The following is a 21720-nucleotide window of genomic DNA, read 5'->3' on the forward strand; positions in this document are numbered from 1 at the left end:
TCTCTCAGAAAGTGTCAGGACCTTGAATCAGCTAAATAAAATCCAGCAATCATTTACTTATTATATAAATTTTTATTTTTAATCTACAAAGACATGTAAAATATCCTTCGGTGGAAAAATAACACACCAAAATACGAAATAACAGTAAAATGAATGTTTGAATAAAAATTAATGTCCCGTAAAAAAAACATGACTTTATGTACTGTAAAAGTTACTATATTTATTTCAGGTTAGTCTAAGGACCAATATCATTATGCATGGGCTTCCAAACGGGTCTCGAGAACCCCAAAAGAATAAGCCTGACACTTTTTTGTAATGTTGTGTTTAATGTAATTTGACAAAATATAACGTAAAACTTGCTCTTCTTCTAAGAAATCCATTAATATGAGGTTATTTTGTCAAACCCAACACACCAACACCGAGTTAATGTACTGAAGGATTTCTCGGCTTTAAGCTTGTTTATAGACAATAAAACCATACGTCAATACAATGACACTTCCACGTGTACCCGTACTATTAGAATCCTGCTGCGCGCGCGCCCCCGCCGCCGCGGTGCCATCTGGAAGCTTCACCTGATCGATAAAGGCGTCCTGCAGCTTTAAGGCGCGCGCCTCGGGGAGGACCCCGCGTCAGGAAGTAGACTGAAACCACCAAAGATTCCCGCAGATTCCGTATCTATTGTCCCGATGTAACAGCCGCGTTCACGCACGCTTTTGGCACGAGTACGTTTCGTGTGTGTGTTTGAGAGGATAATGCTGGATGGTCGCGCTCATGAAGTTCACCAGGGATTTGTGCAGGCTGCTGGGACTCGGGAGCGGTAAGAAAAAACGTCCCACTTTTTTCAAAACTTTTTCTGAACTCGACCGCACGTTAAATAGATCCCGTCCGAGATTAGTTGGATAGAGAGATGGCGGACACGGTCCGACGCTCGCTTCACTTAGCGGGGTTTCTTTCTGATAAATGAATGTTTCCGATAACGTCTCTCGTTGGGTTCGAACAGTTTATCGAGTAACGAGAGTCACCCTCCTGCCAGTTTACACCCTCGCTTGCACCGCTTTAAAGTTTGCGCGGCCGGTGCCGCGACGCTTCTGTAAATAACGTATTGACGTTATCGAAAACCAGCTTCTACAGCCGCTCGCGTCCGTGACGGCGGGAGGAAAACCCAACAGACGAAGGTGTAACTTTAGGTTTGCTTTACATGAAAAGGAGATCCGGCCTAGCGGCGCATTCCTGGTCGGTGCACACGACTGGCGCAGTGATCTCTCTTTTGCTCAAGTTATATTCGCATCACGTTGTGTCTTTTAAACGCGTCACGTGCTCGCACCTTGTTCCTCTTCTTGGTACTCAACGTGTGTGTGTGTGTGTGTGTGTCCAGTGTGTGTCCAGCCAAGTCCAGCTTTTTTTGGATGTCACAGACAGATCTTTTTGGGGGCCTCTTTGTGATGACGAGCTGTCACACGCTGCTCATATTTGTGAAGATGCATGTTCTTCATTTTGAGTTGATGATTCAGCACGTTGCCATTGCGGTGTTGTGTAAATGCGTTTCTTTAGTCATTTCAAAACCCCCAACATTTTGTGTTGTTCTTTTTTACCCGTCTCCTCCCTCAGTGTTGCTGTGTAGGTATTGATTTCCAGGTTAAAAGTTCCAGTCCACCATCATACTGTTTTTGTGCATTCCTCTTGAAAAGAGCCCCACTAATTTAAGGTCTCTTGTTGAAGGAGAAAAACCGAGACTCTCTTTTTTTCTTTTGTTCACTGATCTTGGCTCATGTATATTTGTCAGGAGGAAACCCTGTTACAGTGGGGATTAAAAAAATAATTAAAAAAAAAACCTGCTTCTGCAAAAAGAAGCTGCGCTTCAGCAGTGGGTGTTTCTCTACATGTGAGAATGATATTTCTTCCACTTTCTATATTCCTGTGAAATGGCAACTCCTTGCAACGGGAGACCGGTGAACTCACTCTTTAATAAAGCCGATGAGACTTTGCCTTGACTGTTATTGTTTGCATTGTTAACCAGATCACAGCAGAACCGTGAACCCGCATCAGGTCAGAATGAGGAAGCCTGCTCCTTTTCTTTGACCCACAAGACGCGTAGAATGCTTACAGAGCGAAGCAGAAGAAGAAGAGTTGCGCTCCCATCAATGCTTCCTCGTAGTCATAACATAATTCACAGCCAAGAATGACTTTGTCACTACTGAGCGAGGGGAAATCCGACACCACAAAGAATCATGCAGCGTCCGGTGTTTTGCTTTCTCTTGTCTTTACGTTCGTCTGCTGTCACAGGGCCAAAATCCGCTCATATGATCTGTTTGATCAGATCTACGGTCGCCGCTGCTATTATTATTATTATTGTTATTATTACGGTGTGTGTAGCCGGTGGCCGCCGCGCTGCACCGGACCGTTTTGATCGAACATCGCGAGAAGTAAACGCGTTGAGTCTTCGGTTTTCATTTCATTTTCGGATTTTATGACGGGAGCTGTTTTGTCTGATTTCCGGTTTCTAAACGTGACAAAAGGAGAGCGGTGTGAGCGGGTTCTTAAGAGCTGGTGTGCATTTCCCATCAGGCACCCCGGTCCAGCAGCAGGAGGAGCAGATGGACTGTGGTGCCGCAAATCTTGACCCGAGTGATGATGCCACTTCACAGGTAAACAAATCGAGTCCGATCGATGTCGCCGTTGTCAGGGCTGCGAGGCCGAAGGTGCAGCGTTCGATCACGCCTGTTTTGTTCAGGATGCGTTGAATGGAGAGGAGGACTTGAGTGAAGAGGAGAAGGTCCGACGAAGGGCAGAGCGACGCAAAGCCAAGAGGAAGGTCCGCAAACGCGTCCTTACGCCTCTTTAAGATCCAACTTATTGTAAGTAAAGTCTGTTGAAGTCATGCACTGTCTGACTGTATCGAGTCGTCTGTTTCAGCGCCGTCGAAAACGTAAGAAGCAGGAGCAGGTTAAGCAAAACGACAGCGGCGAACGGGTAATAATCACAGCACTCCTTCTAGCAATCCACTCCACGTTTGCCTTTTGGTCTGAGTAACTGGTCATTTATACTGTCCTACACATTAGGATGAGGAAGAGGAGGATGCGGGTGGAGAGTCTGAGCTGGATGAGAGCGAGTCCGAAGCGGAAGTTGGTGCTGAAGAGCAGCAGAAAGGGGAGAAAAAGGAGGCAACCGCCTCACGCACCTGCGTCGCCGCTCCACCAGTCATGGCTCCCGAGGGCCTCAGAGGTCATCAGAAAGGCCAAACCAGATCCGCCGAAGAGGTAGAGGAAGCGTACCAGAGTATTGCGCATGCACGTTATGAACCGTCGGCGTTTAAGAGTCCTTGTGTTGGTTTAAAAAGGCCACAGTGGAAAAATATCACCTTTTTACTTCCCTGGTCTTTAGCCAGTGAGGGAGTGAGGGGAGAATGTAAAACTTTCTGTGTCCCACAGGAGCCAGAGTGGGATGTGAGCAGCGCCTTCTTTGCTAATGCTGCTAGCCATATCAAACCCAAAGGATCCGGTCGCAAGTCCAAAGAAAACAAGGAGAACGAGGCCAAGAGAGAGGTGAGTGGATGCAAAGAGGCCCTATGAGAGGAGAGGACGGTATAGCGACACCTCCCATTAGAACTGTGCATTACTTTCTGTTCCAAAGTCTCATGTGCGTACAAGTGGACTTTGGACGATGGCACCCTTAACAACAGTTGTCATAAAATGTGTGGGTGTGTATTTTGACAATGTGTATCTTCGCTATGGGAGGAAGCTTAGTGATTAAAATATGTAACCCTAATCAGAACAAAGTAGATGCTTCTGCTTTTTAGAATTGACTTAATGTCCTGAATGTATTTGTGTTTTTCAGCGGTTCACCGTATACATGAATATTATATGCATCTCATTTGAAAAGTTAAGTCTAAACTCGACTATGAACAACACTGAAAAAATGATGTATTTGTTTTAAAGACTAATGAAACTGACACCATGACCAAGAAAAGCGCCTCACTGACAGGTAAGAATTGTTTTTTGCATAACCGGCACAAAACCAGCCTTTTTAATGACTGATTTATTGACAAAAGAACCTTCGCCTGAGAGGAAATTATTGATTTCACATTTCCTTTGTGCAAGCATGTCAGCATGCAGGACTGCGGTCAGTTGAGCCCTCGGGCCGCCGCCTCACTGGAGAATTAATGACGGGCATTTGTTTCTTCTTCTTTATTTCTTCTTCTTGAGCAGAAAAGGGTATAAAGCTGGTGCAAGAAGGGCAGTACGCACAAGCTGCCTGTATGTTTACAGAAGCCATCAAATATGATCCAAAGGATTACAGGTACGTTGTGGCCATTAAACACCCCAAAGGAGACCCATCGATATTCATTTCCCATGTGAAACATTTCTTGCATTTGACTGTGTCCCGAAGGTTCTTTGGGAATCGTTCCTATTGCTATTACTGTTTGGAGCAGTACCCTCAGGCCCTGGCAGATGCCGAGCGCTCCATTCAGATGGCCCCAGACTGGCCCAAAGGACACTTTCGCAAGGGCAGCTCTCTCATGGGCATGAAGGTGGGAACTTGACATGTAACTAAGTATCGACTGAATGGCTTTACCCTCATGGTGTGATGGGATCACTCATTTTTTGTGGGTCTTTATGTGTGTTGCAGCGGTACAGTGAGGCAGAGAAGGCCATGGAGCAGGTGCTAAAACTTGACCCAGACTGTGAGGAGGCTGTCAATGACCTGTTCGACTGCAAAGCGCTGCAGTTAATGGTAAATACACCCTCAAACAAAGTGCCAAGGCGTCTCTATGATCGCTTGGTAGCTGTAAATGAACCACAGCCTCCTTTTTGAGCTTTTTTGGCAAATTTAAACTTTTAATTCTATTTTGTACGGCCAGTCATCCATTATTTTTCTTTCCTCAGGAGCTTGGTTTTGAAGAAGTGCAGAGTGTCTCGCTGCTGGAGAAGTATTCCACTGTGCAGGCTGTTCTGACAGCTTGTTCCGACGCTGCCAGGGGTAAGATCGCATGTACATTAAATAAGGCCAGCGTATTGTTTCTTGCCGTTTGTTAGTGCTGAAGGGGAGTGTGAGCAGCAACAAGTCAGCCCCTATGTGTTCCAAGCACTACAGCCTTTTCCTTTTGCTCTGCAGCTGGAAGCCAGGATCCGTCAGCTGTGCAACCCGGGTAGGTGACCATTGGTTTGTTCAATTAAAGCCACGGGCTTAGACGGCTTTCAACGAGTCGTCCGTCTGAGCGGTGATTGCATTGCTTTCTGTGACATTCCTTGTCTTTCTTTCCTCAGAAGTCCTTGCCCATCGCTCTGGGTGGGAAACGTGACAACTGAGTTAACTGAGAAACACCTTTTGGACCTTTTTAAAATGTAAGACCGTAGTCTGTTACTAGCTAACTAAATATATGAAATGAGTCTATATTAACACTATACTCTTGCCAATTGAATAATTAGAAAGACATTTCAGCGAACAATTTTTTGTGTGTCGCCTTTATTTTACCACGGCGGTGTTTGCTTTGCAATGCTTTGCATGTTAGGTATGGCGAGATAGAGAGTGTCCGCGTTCTGCACGAGCGATTTTGTGCCTTCATCAACTTCAAGGACGCAAACATGGCTGCTCATGCCATGGAGCGACTAAACGTGAGTACTCACTCCTCCTCCCGTCCGCTGTCCGGTTCTGAAGAAATATTCCTCTGGACTTAGAGGTGTGCGTGTGCTTCCTACCGCAGGGTTATTGTATTGAAAACACGCGTCTGGTGGTGCGCTACCCGGACCGCCGCCCGCAGAGGGTCCTCCCCTTCCCGCTCAGGACCTGTCTGCCCGTCACGCAGCAGGCAGGGGCAGCCGCCGGGTGAGAAGCACCTCAGCATCACTTTAGAACGCTCCGCGCCTCGAATTGGGAACGCCGTTTTGAATTGTTACCCTTCCTCTCTTTTTGAAGACCCCGACAATGCGGCCCGGTGAACGGAGACCAGTGTTACTTCTGGAGAACCACCGGCTGCCACTTTGGGGACAAATGTCGATACAAACACATTCCCGATCAGAAGGGCAAGGACAGGAAGCCGTGGCAGCCCTGAACTCGGTTTACACTCTGCCTCAGTTGCGTGCTGGCCGATTTCATATTAACCGTTTGCAGGACTGACTGGAATAGTCCAAAGGGTCAGAGCCAGATGTGGCTGGCTCTAAGGCAGGGAGGGTCACACATGTGCCACAATGGATTGGAGGGAAAAAGATGTTTATTTCTAACTAAAGCCTTTGCTCAACGAGAATGCTCTGTAGAACAACGTTCGCTGGAGGGCAGCAACATAATGAACAGAGGTATTCTTCGTTTTGATAACACATGGTGACCTACTCCAGCTTTAGGAGACACAACTTCGCCTTACAGATGTGCCCCCTAAGGAGGAAATGCTCAGCCTGCTATGGGGGGAAAAGTAAGGCAATAATTAAAGAGCACAGTATGTTGGGTTTTTTTCAGGTTCTCCGGTGATGATCCAGTGGGACCTTTCCTTCTTTAGATATTCCATCACAACTCGGTGTTCCTCTCTGTTTATATAAAATAGTAACTCCAACTTCCGGTTTCGGAAGCTGATTTTTTTTTCTTTTTTGTAACCGTTATGGTTTTTCCACCCTGATTGGCCTGCTGCTCGTTTTTCCATTTGTTGTTCCTGTTTTTGATAACAGCACATTGTCCACCAGACCAAAGACTTAATTACAAACATGCATCCCGTTTCACTTTCCCCCCTCTCCCTCCCTCTTTAAGCACATGAGGTCATTTTTAGAGAATAAGCTACACAGACCCAGATCAATGCCTTTACGCTGTACTTGTACGTATGAAGGCATGAACTGGCCATACGTTTCCCTTTTGATCTATTGGCTGCCCCCTCAGTTGGAATTTTGCATAGAAACGCTACATGCCTGTTATGGAGGACGTCTTCACGGCCCTACTTGCACAGCATGGAGGTCGTAATGGAAACATCTGACCTGCTTTATTGCCATGCAAGGCAATAACACCTAACTACTTAATGCCTAAACCAGTTCATTCTACAGGACTAAAAAAATAATATTCAGCCATGTGCCGACAGACATTCACGTGGCCATGTGAAACAGTATTTTTAACTTTTAGGACCTCCATTTCAGTATTTCAGTATACCAAAGAATGCTTCATCTGCTGACTCTGCATTAAAAACCGCCTTGTTTCTTAAGAAGTTTCAACACTAGGTAGTTAATTTAACCCCATTGGCATCTGCCTGTATCGTCCACTAGACTGAGCAGCAGCACCTGGTTACGATCCTCACTACATTCACCAGTAAACTATGCAGAGTAGATGAAAGTATTTATTTCCTTTTTTATTGCTACTTTTTTCCATTTCGTTTTCACAACAGAACTTAAGAGCTGAAAATAGTTTTTAATTCTCTGGCCTTTTGGGGTTTCGCTAAACCTCTTCGTCTTTCTGGCTGAAAGAGCACTGCATTAAGAGCCATTTGGTGCAAGCACTTTCACATGCTGCACTCTCGCTTTTCTCGTGTTGGCTTTCTGTCTTGTGGCAAAAACTTGTGAAAGTATTATGGACACCAAACTTTGAGGACTGCACTTGTTGAACTTGCTTGTTTCTGTCTTGATCGTTTATGGCAGTGCGTTTCTTAGCAGACTACTAAAATGCATTGGATGTTACCATAGCCACATTTCATTTACTTATGAATATCTCCGATTTGGACAAAAGAAATCTCTGGGTTTTATTTGAACTATTTGGGCCGTTGTTTTTACATGTTTCTACCTTGTTGGAAAAGGCATTTTTAAATATGATAACCACAGCACTGCAAACCTGCTTTCAAACATTTTGTATTATTGTTACTGCACTGCAAAGAGTATTTTATATTTAATAAATGTATTTGAAACCACCTATTTCAGTGTTTTTACATGATTGATTGGCACAATCTTGGAAAGAAATGTCCGAGTAATGCAATTGTTCTAGTGTCATACATACACTGGTATGTTCCAGGTGTGTCTGTGGTTCTCCCGCCTTCCACAAGGCGGCGTTGATGTACTTAAAAGGTTTGCAATGAAATGTTTAACCAACTTAACAAACCCATCCATGCACATCCATGCATACGCATTTGTCTTCTGTGATCTCCAGGAACCAAGTCGTTCCCCTCTGTCATACCCGAGTACATGGTGACAGGGATAGGACACATTAGGGAATCTGCAAGCACCCAGACAGTGGGGAAGATGGAGACGTGACTGGCACTATGGACCAAAGCAACCATCATCACCATGTGACATTTCAAATTGAGCTGTGAATGCATGTGGTCCATGTAAGTGTAGGAGCTTAAGATGTAGCTAATTTAACTTTAGCTGAGGAAATACTTGTGTAATGCCTTTTTTAAAAATGAGTAAATAATGCAATTTAATGCATCAGGCTACAGTAAAAAAAGATTTGTTTGGGCTTGAAATATTTGCCTTGTCTTGATCCTTCACAGGTACTACAATCAGTACCTTGAAATTGGTGGTGCCCCTTTTTAATAGCATGCATTTCCTTTTTTTTTTTTTTTCTTTTAATAAATGGAAAATGGATGGTGTCTAAGGATTAAATGTAGATGGATGTTTGAAGGTAACCTTTTATGTTGCAACCTAACAAAAAAACGTTTACCTCCTGATTTGGCACATCTCTGAGGCTCCGGCCTTTGAGCTCATGAGATCAAGCTCTGTGCTGCTTTCGGAGGTCTGACCCCTGTAAGCAGTACAGCACATCTTCTATAGAGTGTGCGCCTACATGCTGCACGTAAAAGCATTACGAAAGCGAGGTGGTGCCGTAGTTTGAAAGGGCCCCTGTTTATTGTTGGAGAGCATGTATTTATTTCATGCCTCCACAGATTGTGGGAAAGGGCAGAGCCGCTTCGAGCGGCGTAATTAGAGGTGGAGAGTGAGAAGGTTTTGCCACCGAGCGCTGCCTCGCTGCCGTACTCTTCGCCCCCCCCCCCCGAGAGCCCTGCGATGCACTTTCACTAGCGCGCACACCCGGAGCTGTTCAGTATTGGCACACAGGACACCTGTCTGGTCTAGTTTAAGTAGTCTGATTTGCTACAGTGAATCAGAAGGTATGATGAAATAACGTCACACACATGGAAATGAGTTATATTTTGACCTTTGCACCCTTCCTTTCCCTCTTTTAAAAAAAAATTAAACATCTCCCTTTCTTCCCCTTGCCGGCCTTGTAGATCCCTCTGATTTGGCGCCGCTAATAGGGGGTCTGCGCTTCCTGTTGGGGTTAACCAGTCAGGGAGGGACCACCATCCTGCCACCCAGTCGCACCATCAGTCGCATACACAAATATCTCAATTACAGCTTCAAAGCTTACACGTTGTGCACAGAAATACACACATATGTACCATGTGAATCCCCCCCCCCCCACTTTAAGAACACAATATACAAGTAAGTAATATTACGGTCTTGGTTTATGTTCCAGTTCCTACCTTCCGTCACGATTGTAATTTGTCATGTCTATGAATACACTGCGCCCACTGAGGTCGAAAAACGGGAATACAGTTTATCAACAAAACACCCTGAGGCCCAAAATGGGCATGTAGCTAAATATGCCCCCAGATCGTCCCAAAATGACTCCTAAAATAAACAAACAAGATTAAAACACGCCGAAAAGGCCCCAGAACACATCTCGGGGAAACCTATTTGGGAACAGGACCGAGCACTGAAGTGATCTCGGTTAGAAAGGCATAAACAAGGTTCTCCTAATTTTGTATCTGGATCTACAATGATGACTAAAAGCTTTCTGCATTCTGTACCATGATGATAGGTTAGACCTTCGAGCATAGTCCCCGGGCGGCGGTGGTGTTTGGCATATTCTCATCAGTCACGTGCATTACGGCTACGGTGAGGCCTGGCCCATTTTAGACTTGGTGGTTTGTGGCCATCTCAACAAGGAAATATCTACCCTGTGGTGCAGGGAGCTTCTTTAAGACACTTGGAGCTTGATGTTTGAAACTATTCTGGAACCAGATTCCTTCCTGTTGGTACATTTACACACATTCCCCATAGGGTTTTATAACGCTGCCAGAGTGCAGTTGCGTAAACTACCTCCGGCCGTATCCGAGAAGAGAGGTGTAGAGAGGCCAGAAAAACTCAAACATGGTAATGAAATGAGTTTAATAATGTATTAAGTCCATTCCTGCTGAGGTGCTGAACACTGCGTCCTAAAAGTGATGAGTCCTCTGGTTGCTGGAGTTTCATTCATCATCAGATTCACTTATCTGTGAGAAAAGCTGAGCTCATTCAGCGGCGCATAAATGCATTCATCCCAATTCATACAAATGTGAGTAAAGAAGTTAAAATGTCAATCCTCCGTCAGCGGAGGGAACCCGATGCGTTTTTAGATTTGACAAGAAACCGGTTTGAACGTCTTGCAGGCCATCGGGTTACAATCTTATACATTTTAGCGCTTTAATGTCAGCAGCAGATACCCAGAGGGGAAGAGAGCACATGCAGGAGGGAGGGATGTAGGGAGAAGGAGGGAGAAGGAGGGCAGAAGGGAGGATTGGCTAGGGAGAGCATTTAGGAGCCACCCTCCTTCACTCAGTCACTCTCCCCTGGCCAGTGACTTTCACCACTCCAAGCATCTGCTGCTTGCCAGGTGAGTGAACTTTCACCTTACCTTCCACGCTTCTTTCCTGGTAACGGTTATTTACTTGTTTTCACTTTATTTCTTGGTTAAATTAATTCTGTTGCTTGATTTTTCAAATCAGTTTGGAGTGTAACAGGTGTAGAGATGCTTTGTTGCCTTTCTGGATTCTTTCATTCAGTTAGATGAATTTAAAAAAAGGCCAAAGTTCAAACATCTAGAATAACTATTTATTGTTTATTGTGTCTCGTTGAGTGAAACAGTAACAAGACCAACCTAAATATGATTTACTGAGGCCAGTTTGTAAAGTCTGTTTGTTTGTTCTCGTCACAGTAAATAAACTGGTTTTGTGTATTTTGTGCTTAGTGTTTATAGTGTGCAGGGATTTAATGTTTCATGTGTGTTTTACTTTTGTTTGTGACACTTGTTAACCTCCAGTTAAAACCTGCCTCCGTTTCTGTCTGGTTAGTAAGGCTCAAGGGATGTTTTTTCACTTTAATTGTGACACTGAGGTGCGCTGATGTGTCTTTAATTATATACCCAAGTTTGACGTGAGTAAGAAGGGAGACTTTTCATTTTATGCGTTTTGGCTGCTGTACTAGTGAGTTAAATCAAATGTGGGACTACAGAACCACTTAAGTTTCATCTCACTCCCTGTAAAAAAGTATTCTCACATTGAATAAACTACCTGAACTATTTCGTCCAGAGGATGTCACCGTTAGTCCATTGAACGACCTCCTGGCAGGATCCCTTCTGTTTAAATGAAGGGAATTAACTAAGTCTTTATCCCGGGGAGCGACATATCTAAAAGGAGTGATAGATGTTTCTTATTACAGAGAAAATGAGCCTGCGCTTAAACTGACTGCTTAATTGACAAGAAAGTTAAATCACTCCACTGTCACACAATCACACAAATGATTAGAATGACTACTGCATTAAAGGAAGAGAAGAGAAACAGATTGAATCATGCAGTGTTTCCATTCTTCCCCTCAGTCACGATGACCCGCACCCTCTGCTTGAGCTTCCCTCTGCTGCTGCTGCTGCTGCTGTCGTCCCTTTCCTGTCCCGCCCGTGCTGAACCCCGGCGGACCACCTCCTCTCAGCGCAGGGCGGCCCGCGCACCCGCCGCCAAGGTGCGCTTGGCGGGCGGCAATGCACAAGGGCCGCACGAAGGGCGCGTGGAGGTGCTGCACAACAACACCTGGGGGACCGTCTGCGACGATGAAGTGGACATCAAGATGGCCAACGTGGTGTGCCGAGAGCTGGGCTTCAGGAGCGCCGTGACGTGGGCGCACAGCGCGCAGTATGGAGAGGGAGCAGGTGAGAGCCCTTCCACCGCGGCGGGGAGACGTTTTACTGACGAAAGGTCGGAGGTCAACATTTTCCCCGTTGGTCAAAGCCAAGCCGATCTTGTGAGTGTGAGACAGGCTGTGATTGGCCTTTGACATGAGCAGGGAAATCACAGGTGTAAACTATGACCTTAACACGGTCAAAAATGGCTGCCCTGAAAAAGGCCCGTTGTATAATTAGGGACTGGCATTTATAATGTTTGAGATACCTTAGACTCAATGGCTGGCTTCCATTTCAGACCAGTTTATGACAACCTGTACCTTGTAAAGCTTCAATGCTACAGTGTGTAACCCCCACTACACACTAAATGGAGGGCTGCATGGAAAGACCTCCAATTAAGACATCCAAAATAACTAACATCATAAAGTGACAAAGAAAACTTGTAGTGGGATTGGAGCCTACGTCTCGTTAAGGTCGCCTGGCAGGCTGGCAGAGCGAATAATATGTGACAAAATGGGCATTTGTTTAGCAGAGTTGTGCACAACACTTGCTGTGGTTTATGGTCACGCTTTAGTGCTTCTTTTAAATCCAAATTAAAGAGACGGTTGAGTGGATCCAAGGATCTACAGCCTCGTTAAATACTATGTATCTAGCGCTAAACACACCGCTAAGGTGCAACCTTAAACAAGAGTGCCAGTAAAAGTCAAGTGTTATGTGTTTAGGACCTGATCGGTTGCATCCAGTCTGTCTGCTCTCACTAAATGAAGTAACACATGTTTATTCTCACACAAGGCCCAATATGGATGGATAACGTACGCTGCGACGGCACAGAGCAGTCTTTGAAAGACTGCAAACACAACGGTTGGGGGGTGAATGACTGCAAACACGGCGAGGACTTGGGGGTGGTGTGCACCCCGGAGCAGAGGCCGGACCCGACAGCCGGAAGAGGTCACGCCCCCGCTGCTGCCAGGCCCAACGGCAGCCCTGCGCCTCAGTGGCAGGGCCTGGTGGCCACCCGCAGGCAGCCGGGGTATGGCTACTATGGAAACGGACATCAAGACGAGACCCCCAGGTTCCAAAGACACCACCAGGTATGGCAGCCTCATTCTCATACGTGGCTATTTTATTCTCGAAAAAAAAGGTCTTTAACACTGAATGTCATGTGCATCTTCCCAAAAGGGTCACAGTAAGGTGCAAATCGAGGAGGTGCGTCTTCGTCCCATCCTCATGGCGACCAAGCGGAAGACCCTGATCACAGAGGGTGTGGTAGAAGTGAAGCATGCTGGAAGATGGAGGCAGGTTTGTGACCTCGGTTGGAGCGTCAACAGCAGCCGAGTTGTGTGCGGGATGCTCGGCTTTCCAGAGGCTACGCAGCACAACATCAAGTTGTACAAGTGAGTGTATATATATTTATTTCCTGTCAGGTAACCAGAGAGCAGTACATTTCCTCTCTATGAACTTGGGTTATTGGATTATGCTCCACGCCGTCGGCCGTAGTTCAGGAAGGGCAACGCGCTTGCCGTTCATCCCATTGTTGAGAAGACAAAAACTCATCCCGTAGAGTAGGAAATAAACAATGTGGCATTCCATTTAGAGGTAAAAACCTTTTTGTTGGGCTTATCTTCCTCCCCCAGCCACTTCTGCCCCATGTCCCCCTCTCCTCCCCACTGCTCACCGTCGCCTCAGGAGGATGATTAAGGAATACCTGTCCCTTCCCTACTGCCCTTTCTCCACATCTCTCCCGAGGCACATGGCCTCCTGATCTTCACCTCGCAGCTCCCAGACAAACAGTCCGTACTTTAACTTCTAGATTCCAAAGCTGGGGTGTAACGTCCCGGCTGATTGCACGTTAACCGTCCCATCGATGCCGCGTGTGGGACAGAGGTGGCTGTTGGGAAGTGGGATGAGGGTGTCCTGTTGGCAGAGCATAAGTCAGCCCCCTCTTCACCTTTACATCCCACTTCAGCTGTGTGTGTGTGTGTGTGTGTGTGTGTGTGTGTGTGTGTGTGTGTGTGTGTGTGTGAGACATGCTGTCAGTGGGTTTGATGTTCTAGGGCCGGATGTCATAAAAGTGTTGCCAATGTAACACTTGGTACCAATAGCAAAACTTCTTTCGATAGGTTACTAAAAGGAACATAGAAATGGGTTCATGTTTTTTTTTAAATGAACTAGTGTTCAACTTGGCTTTAAGATAAAGTGCCCAGAGAAAAAAAGACACCTTTAAATCAGGTATAAGTAGAATTCAAAACCAAGAAATAACTATTAAATAATTTTAGTATTTGATTCAAGGTTTTAGGACTTTTAAAACATTCAATACTTTGTTATTTTAGAAAACAAACTGATTTGCAATGTCAAGAGTTAAATCAGATTTTGGTCCAGCATAAAGATTTGAAAGGAGGAAACATCCAGCTCTGCTCTTTCCAAATGTCACAAAATCATCCGCCCAAACAAAGGACGTTGACAGTTTAAAACACCATATTTTGTTTAATAAGCCTGCAAAAAAAGCAACACTTCACAGGGGTCTTTGGTAGGCAGATAATTTAAACTAAACCAGGATAGCTGTTTCCTCCTTTTCAGTCTTTATGCTAATCGAAGCTAATGTCCTGCTGGGTCCAGCTACATTTAACTGACAGATGTGTGCTATCAATCTTCTTTAACTCTTAAAAAAATGTCAAACCATTCATCCGTTGAAGTGTTGAGGTTGATTCCCAGCCACCGCCTGGACACGTGCACGGAAACGCTTCTCCAATGAGTCATTGACTTAAATGCATCGTATTTAGGTGTCTCCTTCTATACGTCCTCTCCGACGTTAGAGTTACACTTCTCTTCCACCACACAATGGCAGATCATTACTCCACTGCTATTATGAGAATGAATAGTGTCTGACCATTTGCTGTCCTCAGTGGAGATCTGGTTCCTGCAGCGCAGTCAGACCAGCAACTCGCAGTTAGCTGTTTCCTTCCCTCCTATTCTGACCCAACTGGCAACAGACCACAACATCTGCTCCGTTTTGAAGTTGCTCTTTCCACCAAAAGCTTAGACTTTGTTAATCACTTTACAAAAAACCCTGGAAAGACACTCAAGTATTTTTCAATTTCCCCACCAGTGGAGCCATCTCCCCTGAACGCTGTTACTGGGATTCTGCCTGGGAATCATATCTTCAGCTATAAAGTCCTCAGGATCAGCTGCGGTCAAACAAAGTGGCCCCACTCATTTATTAGCACTCATTTATTTCCCGCATTGCAGGTGGGATTTTCTATCGCAGCGGAGATTCACCACCCGATGCAAACAATGGGAGATGAGAATCACGAGTCGTAGTCGAGTGAGGGTTAGACGGGCGGATTTGTATGGACGTCACATAAAAGATTTGGCTGCTCACCAGGAAGGGAGATATGACCGAGGAGGACAGGGCCGCTGTAGCTTGAAGGACTTGGACTGAAGCCCGCGGGGAACCTACTCGCCGTTGTTTTTAAAATCTTCTCCTAAGGTCAAGAAAAAACTTAAACAATAGCACCACGCGGACTCTTTTAGCCTCTGACTGAAGCCGCAACAAAGTGCTTACTCGACGTATCTGCTTCTAAATGTACAGCGAAAGGTTTTGGGCGTGTGTCATTATGAGGATTTTCTTTACTGGGCGCGTAAATTACAAGGCTTTGGCGTGTAAGCGGTTGTGACTCGATACATCTTGGTCTGCGCGTCCTGCTGCTGCTGGAACCGCGATGATGTGTTTGTTTCCAAATCCGTACCTGTTCTCCGTCTCCGCAGATACGTGTTGTCTCTCTAAATGTGTGTTTGACCTCAGACTGCTTCGTGGTGCATCATGGACGTCTGAGCTGCTAGTGAAAAGTGCATTTTGTGTAACTCAAGTTATCTTACAGTTTTTGGTTTTAAGGATAGAAATTGTTGTTTTATCGGGACGTTTACGTACAACTTACAGTTACAACCGGAGAATACCTGAAATGCAGAGAAGGCTGTTTTAGCCTTTACTTATGGGTAATTGTGAGGATTGCCCTGTGACTGAAATTGCCACTGTAATTATAATGAGCGTAGAAAACACGAGAAAAGTTAAGGAGAAACGATGTTCAGTTTTTATGTAAGATATTCCACTCAAACAGTTGCCAGAGAAGTTTGGGATTGTATCGTATGGTTTGGCCAAACTTAGCCAGTGACCCTCCTTCCCAGTCTCTCCATCCCGGACCGGGCTGCGTCTCTCGCCTCCCTGTGTCTCTTGGACGAGACTCTAAAGATGCTGTAATTACAGGTTGGTCCGGATGAGGCTCCCCTTGGTTTCAGCTGAGGGTGAAAAAAAAATACACCCCCAATTATATCTGTGTGTGTGTGTGTGTGTGTGTGTGTGTGTGTGTGTGTGTGTGTGTGTGTGTGTGTGTGAGTGTGAGAGTAAAGCATACAACGGAGGAGGAAGCGAGTACCAAGAGAAAGAGGAGATGGAGAGAGAGCACACGAGCAGCAGTCAGACAACCCGGATTTTTCGCTTGCTCGTGTGAAATATGTTCAATTACAGCCGCAGTTTGCAGCGCGGGCCGCTGTGTCAGCAGCTGTCTGTCTTCCTCTGTCACCGTGGTGATTTGGGGACTTAACCGGTGTTTTATTTTTTAAATTGTGTTTCAGCTGAAATTCCCTTATGATGAAGGTATCATTTTCAGGCTTTTATGTGACATTTTGAGTGACTGATTCTGGCTCCGCTGTCTGATGTCCGTGTGATCCTCCTCAGTGACCTTCTCTCTGATTAATCCAGGATCTTTTTTTATTTTTGAATGCGTGTGTCGGTGGTTATTTTCCTGATCTGGAGAGGTTTGAAAAGCGCCCTTCAAAACTGACGTGAAGCACTTGTAGTTCTCATGCTGGTCTGCATGGGAATATTTATCAACTGTTTAGGATACAAAATCATTCTCAAAAGTAAGCACAGTCAAAGATATTTATTATGGCAATTGGTTACTCAGCAAAATGTATTTCTTCTTTGGTCTTTTTTTCCTTTTTATTTAGCTGAGCGTAAAGTCCAAGGTTACGATAATGTCTTGATGAGCACGGCAAAAAATATTTTATGGCGTCTTAATACCTAATGAGCTGAATAAGGAGCCTGTAAAAGTATAATGGTCGTATAATGTAGCGTTCTTAGAACTCATGGCCTAGTGTATAAAAAGGTCAATATTTTTAGTTATAGGCATTTTTTTCAGCTGTAAATAGATTAATGGCAACTATTTAAAACGGATTCGCACCCTGTTTTTATATTGTTGATTTTTTTTAAAAACTGAATTTATTGGGTTTTATCTTTTACATTAAAACCAGACAACTTATAAATATTGGCGCAGTTTCCGGGTGATGCAACCCAAACAGTGTAATGCTTGTCCTTTAACAGGCGGGTGGGACTGCCTATCATTAGCCTCTGTTCTCTGTTAGCCTTCATCAGCCACGTTTAAGAATGCAACGTGGAAAACAAACTAATACACAACTCATTGCATCAGCACACAGCATGTAGAGAAACGACGTCCCGCCGCTCATGTGACCCGTTGCAGTTACATGTATTTATCTCCATTGAATGAAGTTCGACATTAGTGAATACTGGCCTTGGACAAATGTAAAGCCTGTTGGCTGAAGGAATCATTCATAGGTTGTAGTCATCCTGGTGGTTTCTGAGGAGGGGTAATGGTCAGCTGATTGGTCTGTGGTGAGTCACGTGTGTGTGTGTGTGTGTGTGTGTGTGTGTGCGTGTGCACGCTCCTCGCTGTCTATCCCTGATGGCGTGTTACTGCAGAGCCATATGGTGGACACATTTAAGATGTATTTTCTGTGTATTTCTTAGTGTAATTTAAGACACAGCAACGAATAAGTGTTAAATTCCTGTAAAACAACCTAAAGTCCATTTTAAGGTGTTGTTCCAAAATAGCATGTGTAATTTGCACAATTGGCTAAACTACATTTTAAAGTATTCTTCCTGACCAAATGCTAATATTTTTGATGCAAGGTCTCTTTTGGCTTATTGACTTCTTGTAGCAAAGGTTGTTGTGTGACTATTTAAGTGTTAAGTAATCATTCCATAACTTGACACAAACGTCTTACACAACATAAACGCTGCTTTTTATTCCAACATCCTCAGTTTGTTTTAAATATTATTTTTAACTTTAGCTTCATGGGAATGTCTGGAGTTCTTACCTGAAGATCAAAGATTGCTCTACTTGTGCTTTCATCCAAATATCCTGAGACATGTTGGTGTACTTAAAGGGGTTGCCATGGGAATAGTTTACATCGAGATGGACAGTGAGTGTTTGGACAACATGGCAGCTGTAGCTCAGGAGATAGAGAGTGTTGTCAAGTGATCACTTTCAAGATGCTAAACCCCAAATTTCCCCCAAATGATCAGAGAAGCTTTCTTGTGTTGAATGAGTACTGTAATTAGCGTTGTGGATAAATGTGTTTTATTTATGCATATTTCTTTATTCAAAGGTAACAGCCCCGACTGTTTGTCTCTAACGCACCTAATGCTGACATCCTTGTTTCATCGTTTTATCTGTGATCAATAAAGGCCCGATAGTAAAATCCCTTTTAAAGCATCAGTCGGTCAGTGAGTCATGTTTGGTGCATGTGGTGTTCTGGTGTAATAGACGTGACTGTGTGCGATGGTGTCTGCACTATGCAGTGGTTTGAGGATGTACTGGCTCGGGCTGTGCGGCACGTCTGCTCTGCTTGTCTGCCAAGAGAACAGAAGGCTTTCCTCTCCACAGCTCGGCGAGGCAGCCAGTGCACGCGGGGCATGAATCTGCTGCTGGCATTGCTCAGACATGCCAGAGTTATGTTTGTACACGATGCTTAGTCAAACCTTGTTGGTTTTCCCAGAAATGTTTTACATCACTGAAGTTGAATGTCAATATTTTTTGGACTTGTCCTTTGGGGGTTCAAGATGTCTGTTTTTAGTCTCTTCATAGTTCCTTCATCCTGTCGTTGCAAAGCTCTGTAATATTGCAATTTAAATGCTGGAGTCGTATATTCAAAGGGTCCATTTAAATGAAAGTATAATTTAGATTAAACCTACCCGCCAGCACAACCCTGTTTAACACGTATCCTTATATTGGTGACAGGAAGTACCGTACCACTTATACTCAACATAGTAAATAGCAAGCAGGCCAGATGGAAGTATGCTGCTGCACCAATAGAGCAAGAAAGGGAGACAGGAAGTGAAGTTGCTAAAAGAGAACACGAACATCTAATTTTACACACCACAAAGCCACACTCATAGCTCCTCCTGGTTTCATACACAACATGTATAAATATATATATATGCATGGAGCTGTATGATTCATCCCTTTGATAAGGCCTGCGTCCGAGCCGTAACTATTTGAAGTCATCAAGTGGCCAAGCAAGAAGACTCTTCCAGTAATAAGCAAGTTGATGTGTACGTGTTTGTGCCACTACTAAATCCCTCCTGTGTGGCCGGGTTACATGTAAAACAAACAGCAGATGCTACAGCAGTGAGCCAGGTCGCCTCACAGGGTGATACAGAACGTGTGTCTGTTCAACTTCAACAAACATAGAAAGCTAACATCTGTTCTTTGCTTCCTTTACAGGAAAATATGGGATACCAAGGTTGCAGATCCTTTAACAAGGTAATAAATTCTTTTTTTCTATTTTTAACCTCAGTCAGTTGAGCTTCATCTAAAATCCTCAGTTTCTTACAATGAGCACAATATTTTGTGCGCTAGGCTTGGATTCAAATGAGATTCAAAGGGTTGGTTGTTGTTCAATCCCATTTGATTAAACCAAAGCCAGACAGTTCTAACGAAGCAGATTGGCCGTTATTTGTTTTTGAATGCTGAACACTTAAATAACACGTTTAATTTCTTAACTTTTAGTTTTGATTGATGCCAATGCAATGAACATTTCATGTTATTGAGAGTTACTCAAGATTTAAAAGCAAGTTACCGGGTGCTTTAAGAATATATCACAACAAACGTTTGTCTTCTTTCCAGATTGAGCCTCATGTCAAAGAAAAAGGGATTCTGGGTAGAAAAGGTTCACTGTCTGGGTACTGAGAACTGCCTGTCAGAGTGCCTTGCTCAGCTGTCCATCCCGCGTAGTCCCAGTCCTTGTAAGAACGGGAGACATGCAGTAGTGAAGTGTGTGCCGGGACCTCAGTTTGCTCGCATCTCCTCAGGAAGACCCCAGGCCCCCCATCCAGCTGTGGTAAGATACATTCAGTCACGTCTACGCAGGCACAATCATACACACGTGTTCATGACCTTCACATGAGGATCCGATGGCTTATTTCCACCATTGTTGCCCCTTTGCAGCCTGTGCGACTGAAGGCCGGCCCCAGGCTGGGCGAGGGTCGCGTGGAGGTGCTCCGAGACGGAAAGTGGGGGACCATCGTGGACCACATGTGGGAAAGACCCGCAGCCAGTGTGGTGTGCAGAGAACTGGGCTTCGGCAGTGCAAAGGATGCCCTGAATGGAGCCTTTATGGGTCAAGGTGAGAGAGAGAAATCTGCTGGAGTTCAGAGCGAAACGCTTTCAGATGAAACAGACTGGAAACTCTGGAGAATTACGCATTTAATCTGGGTCCTTTGAGTCTGCAATTTGGGTGTTTGAGTGTGTTTATCGTGCGTCATGGCATTCCGGAGAAGACGGGGAGACGTTTTTTTCAGTCTTTTGCTTATCTAAGGTGCTGCACCCGTCTGCCCTCACAGATCAGATAATACACGGGCTCGTGTGTTTGTCTGCGTGTCTGCGAATGAAGCAACAGACGTGTTGATTGCAACATCGCCGGCTGTGTTAAACGAGTCCTGTTCCAGGGGCACCAGCTGCCCAAACACCTTGCACATTTGCACAAAAACACACACACAGACACACACACTCACAAAACGTGACGCTATAAGCCATGGTGGTTGGCATTTGGTTATTAAAGCCACGGAGATAATCTTGCTGGCTTTAAGCAAGCTTTTTATTCACTCCCTGAGTTCTGTGGTCTTTTTCCTTCAATTTCAATTTTTTTCCTATTTGGTGATGAACAGACCGAGAAGTCACTGTCCAGCTGCGCCAGTGGTGTCCCCACCCTTATGAGATGTGAGAACAGCTCCTCAGGATTGGGTGTAGTCTCTAATCATGCTTATTGAGATGAAAGGTGGAATGACAGCCTGCTGGTTTAGTTGTTCTCTGGATCACAGGGTATTTTTGTTTGAGTTAGATTAGTTCAATTGGGTTTTCCAGGGATGATGTATGTTATGCTACCTTCTTTTTGATGAGTCTAACAAGACCAACATCTGGTCTGGTTGGCTAATCGTGGGAGACTTTTATTGCATCAGGCTCAACGCCCCTCTGCACTTTGGTCTAAGTCAGCACTTTTATGTCCGTCGGGCCGGAGCTCAGGTTCATCATGGTTCCAGCAGTTTGAGGTGTCGGGAAGCTACAAAAAGAGTTTTTCCGTGATCAAACCACAAAGCTACTTATGTGTAAATCAGTCTCTAACAAGACTAGACTTTTACTTGTTACTTTTACCAGACGGTTTTCCTGTCCTGATCCTGTAAATGTGAAGATTAGTTAGATTAGTTGTGTTTAGGTCTGAATACAAAAATGACATCTAATATGCATAAACTAGGAACATTATTAAGCCATCTGCATTCATCCATTTATCTAAAGAGTCTTGCACATAAGGATACTGTTTGAAAAGCTGTTCTTTCGGTTAGTTTCATCCCTTCAGCCATCATAAATATGTTTGTAAATCCGCAACAGGCAGTTGTTGAAGTGCTGCAATACCCCGATAAGAAACAAACCACACAGGCTGCTGCTTTATTAATCCTGGACGTCACAACCCAACATC

General features: G+C 44.7%; 2 protein-coding genes across 3 annotated transcripts in view; both read left to right on the plus strand.

The window, feature by feature from the left end:
* The first annotated feature begins 518 nt into the window (after positions 1-518).
* Positions 519-7874, plus strand: LOC120820776 (uncharacterized). Of its 2 annotated transcripts, none has more exons than XM_040178922.2 (16): positions 519-817; positions 2566-2645; positions 2732-2812; positions 2914-2970; positions 3060-3257; positions 3429-3542; positions 3936-3981; positions 4206-4296; positions 4387-4528; positions 4627-4731; positions 4884-4977; positions 5113-5146; positions 5265-5342; positions 5510-5612; positions 5702-5823; positions 5914-7874. In XM_040178922.2, exons 1-16 carry the CDS (start codon positions 760-762, stop codon positions 6047-6049), a joined length of 1539 nt encoding a protein of 512 aa, XP_040034856.2. In that variant the 5' UTR covers positions 519-759; the 3' UTR covers positions 6050-7874. The 2 variants fall into 2 exon arrangements, with proteins under 2 accessions (XP_040034856.2, XP_040034857.2); XM_040178923.2 differs by having other exon boundaries at positions 555-817; positions 5268-5342.
* A 2598-nt stretch (positions 7875-10472) lies between these two features.
* The window catches only part of loxl4 (lysyl oxidase-like 4), a 21391-nt gene continuing 10143 nt past the window's right edge, over positions 10473-21720 (plus strand). The window contains exons 1-7 of the mRNA XM_040179314.2: positions 10473-10614; positions 11596-11922; positions 12685-12983; positions 13072-13286; positions 19473-19511; positions 19875-20088; positions 20196-20373. Of these exons, the coding sequence (XP_040035248.1) occupies positions 11601-11922; positions 12685-12983; positions 13072-13286; positions 19473-19511; positions 19875-20088; positions 20196-20373 (1267 nt within the window). The 5' untranslated portion in view covers positions 10473-10614; positions 11596-11600. The remainder of the gene's footprint in view (positions 10615-11595; positions 11923-12684; positions 12984-13071; positions 13287-19472; positions 19512-19874; positions 20089-20195; positions 20374-21720) is intronic.

This window comes from Gasterosteus aculeatus, chromosome 6 (assembly GCF_964276395.1).
Source record: "Gasterosteus aculeatus chromosome 6, fGasAcu3.hap1.1, whole genome shotgun sequence".
In the NCBI taxonomy this organism is placed as follows: Eukaryota; Metazoa; Chordata; class Actinopteri; order Perciformes; family Gasterosteidae; genus Gasterosteus; species Gasterosteus aculeatus.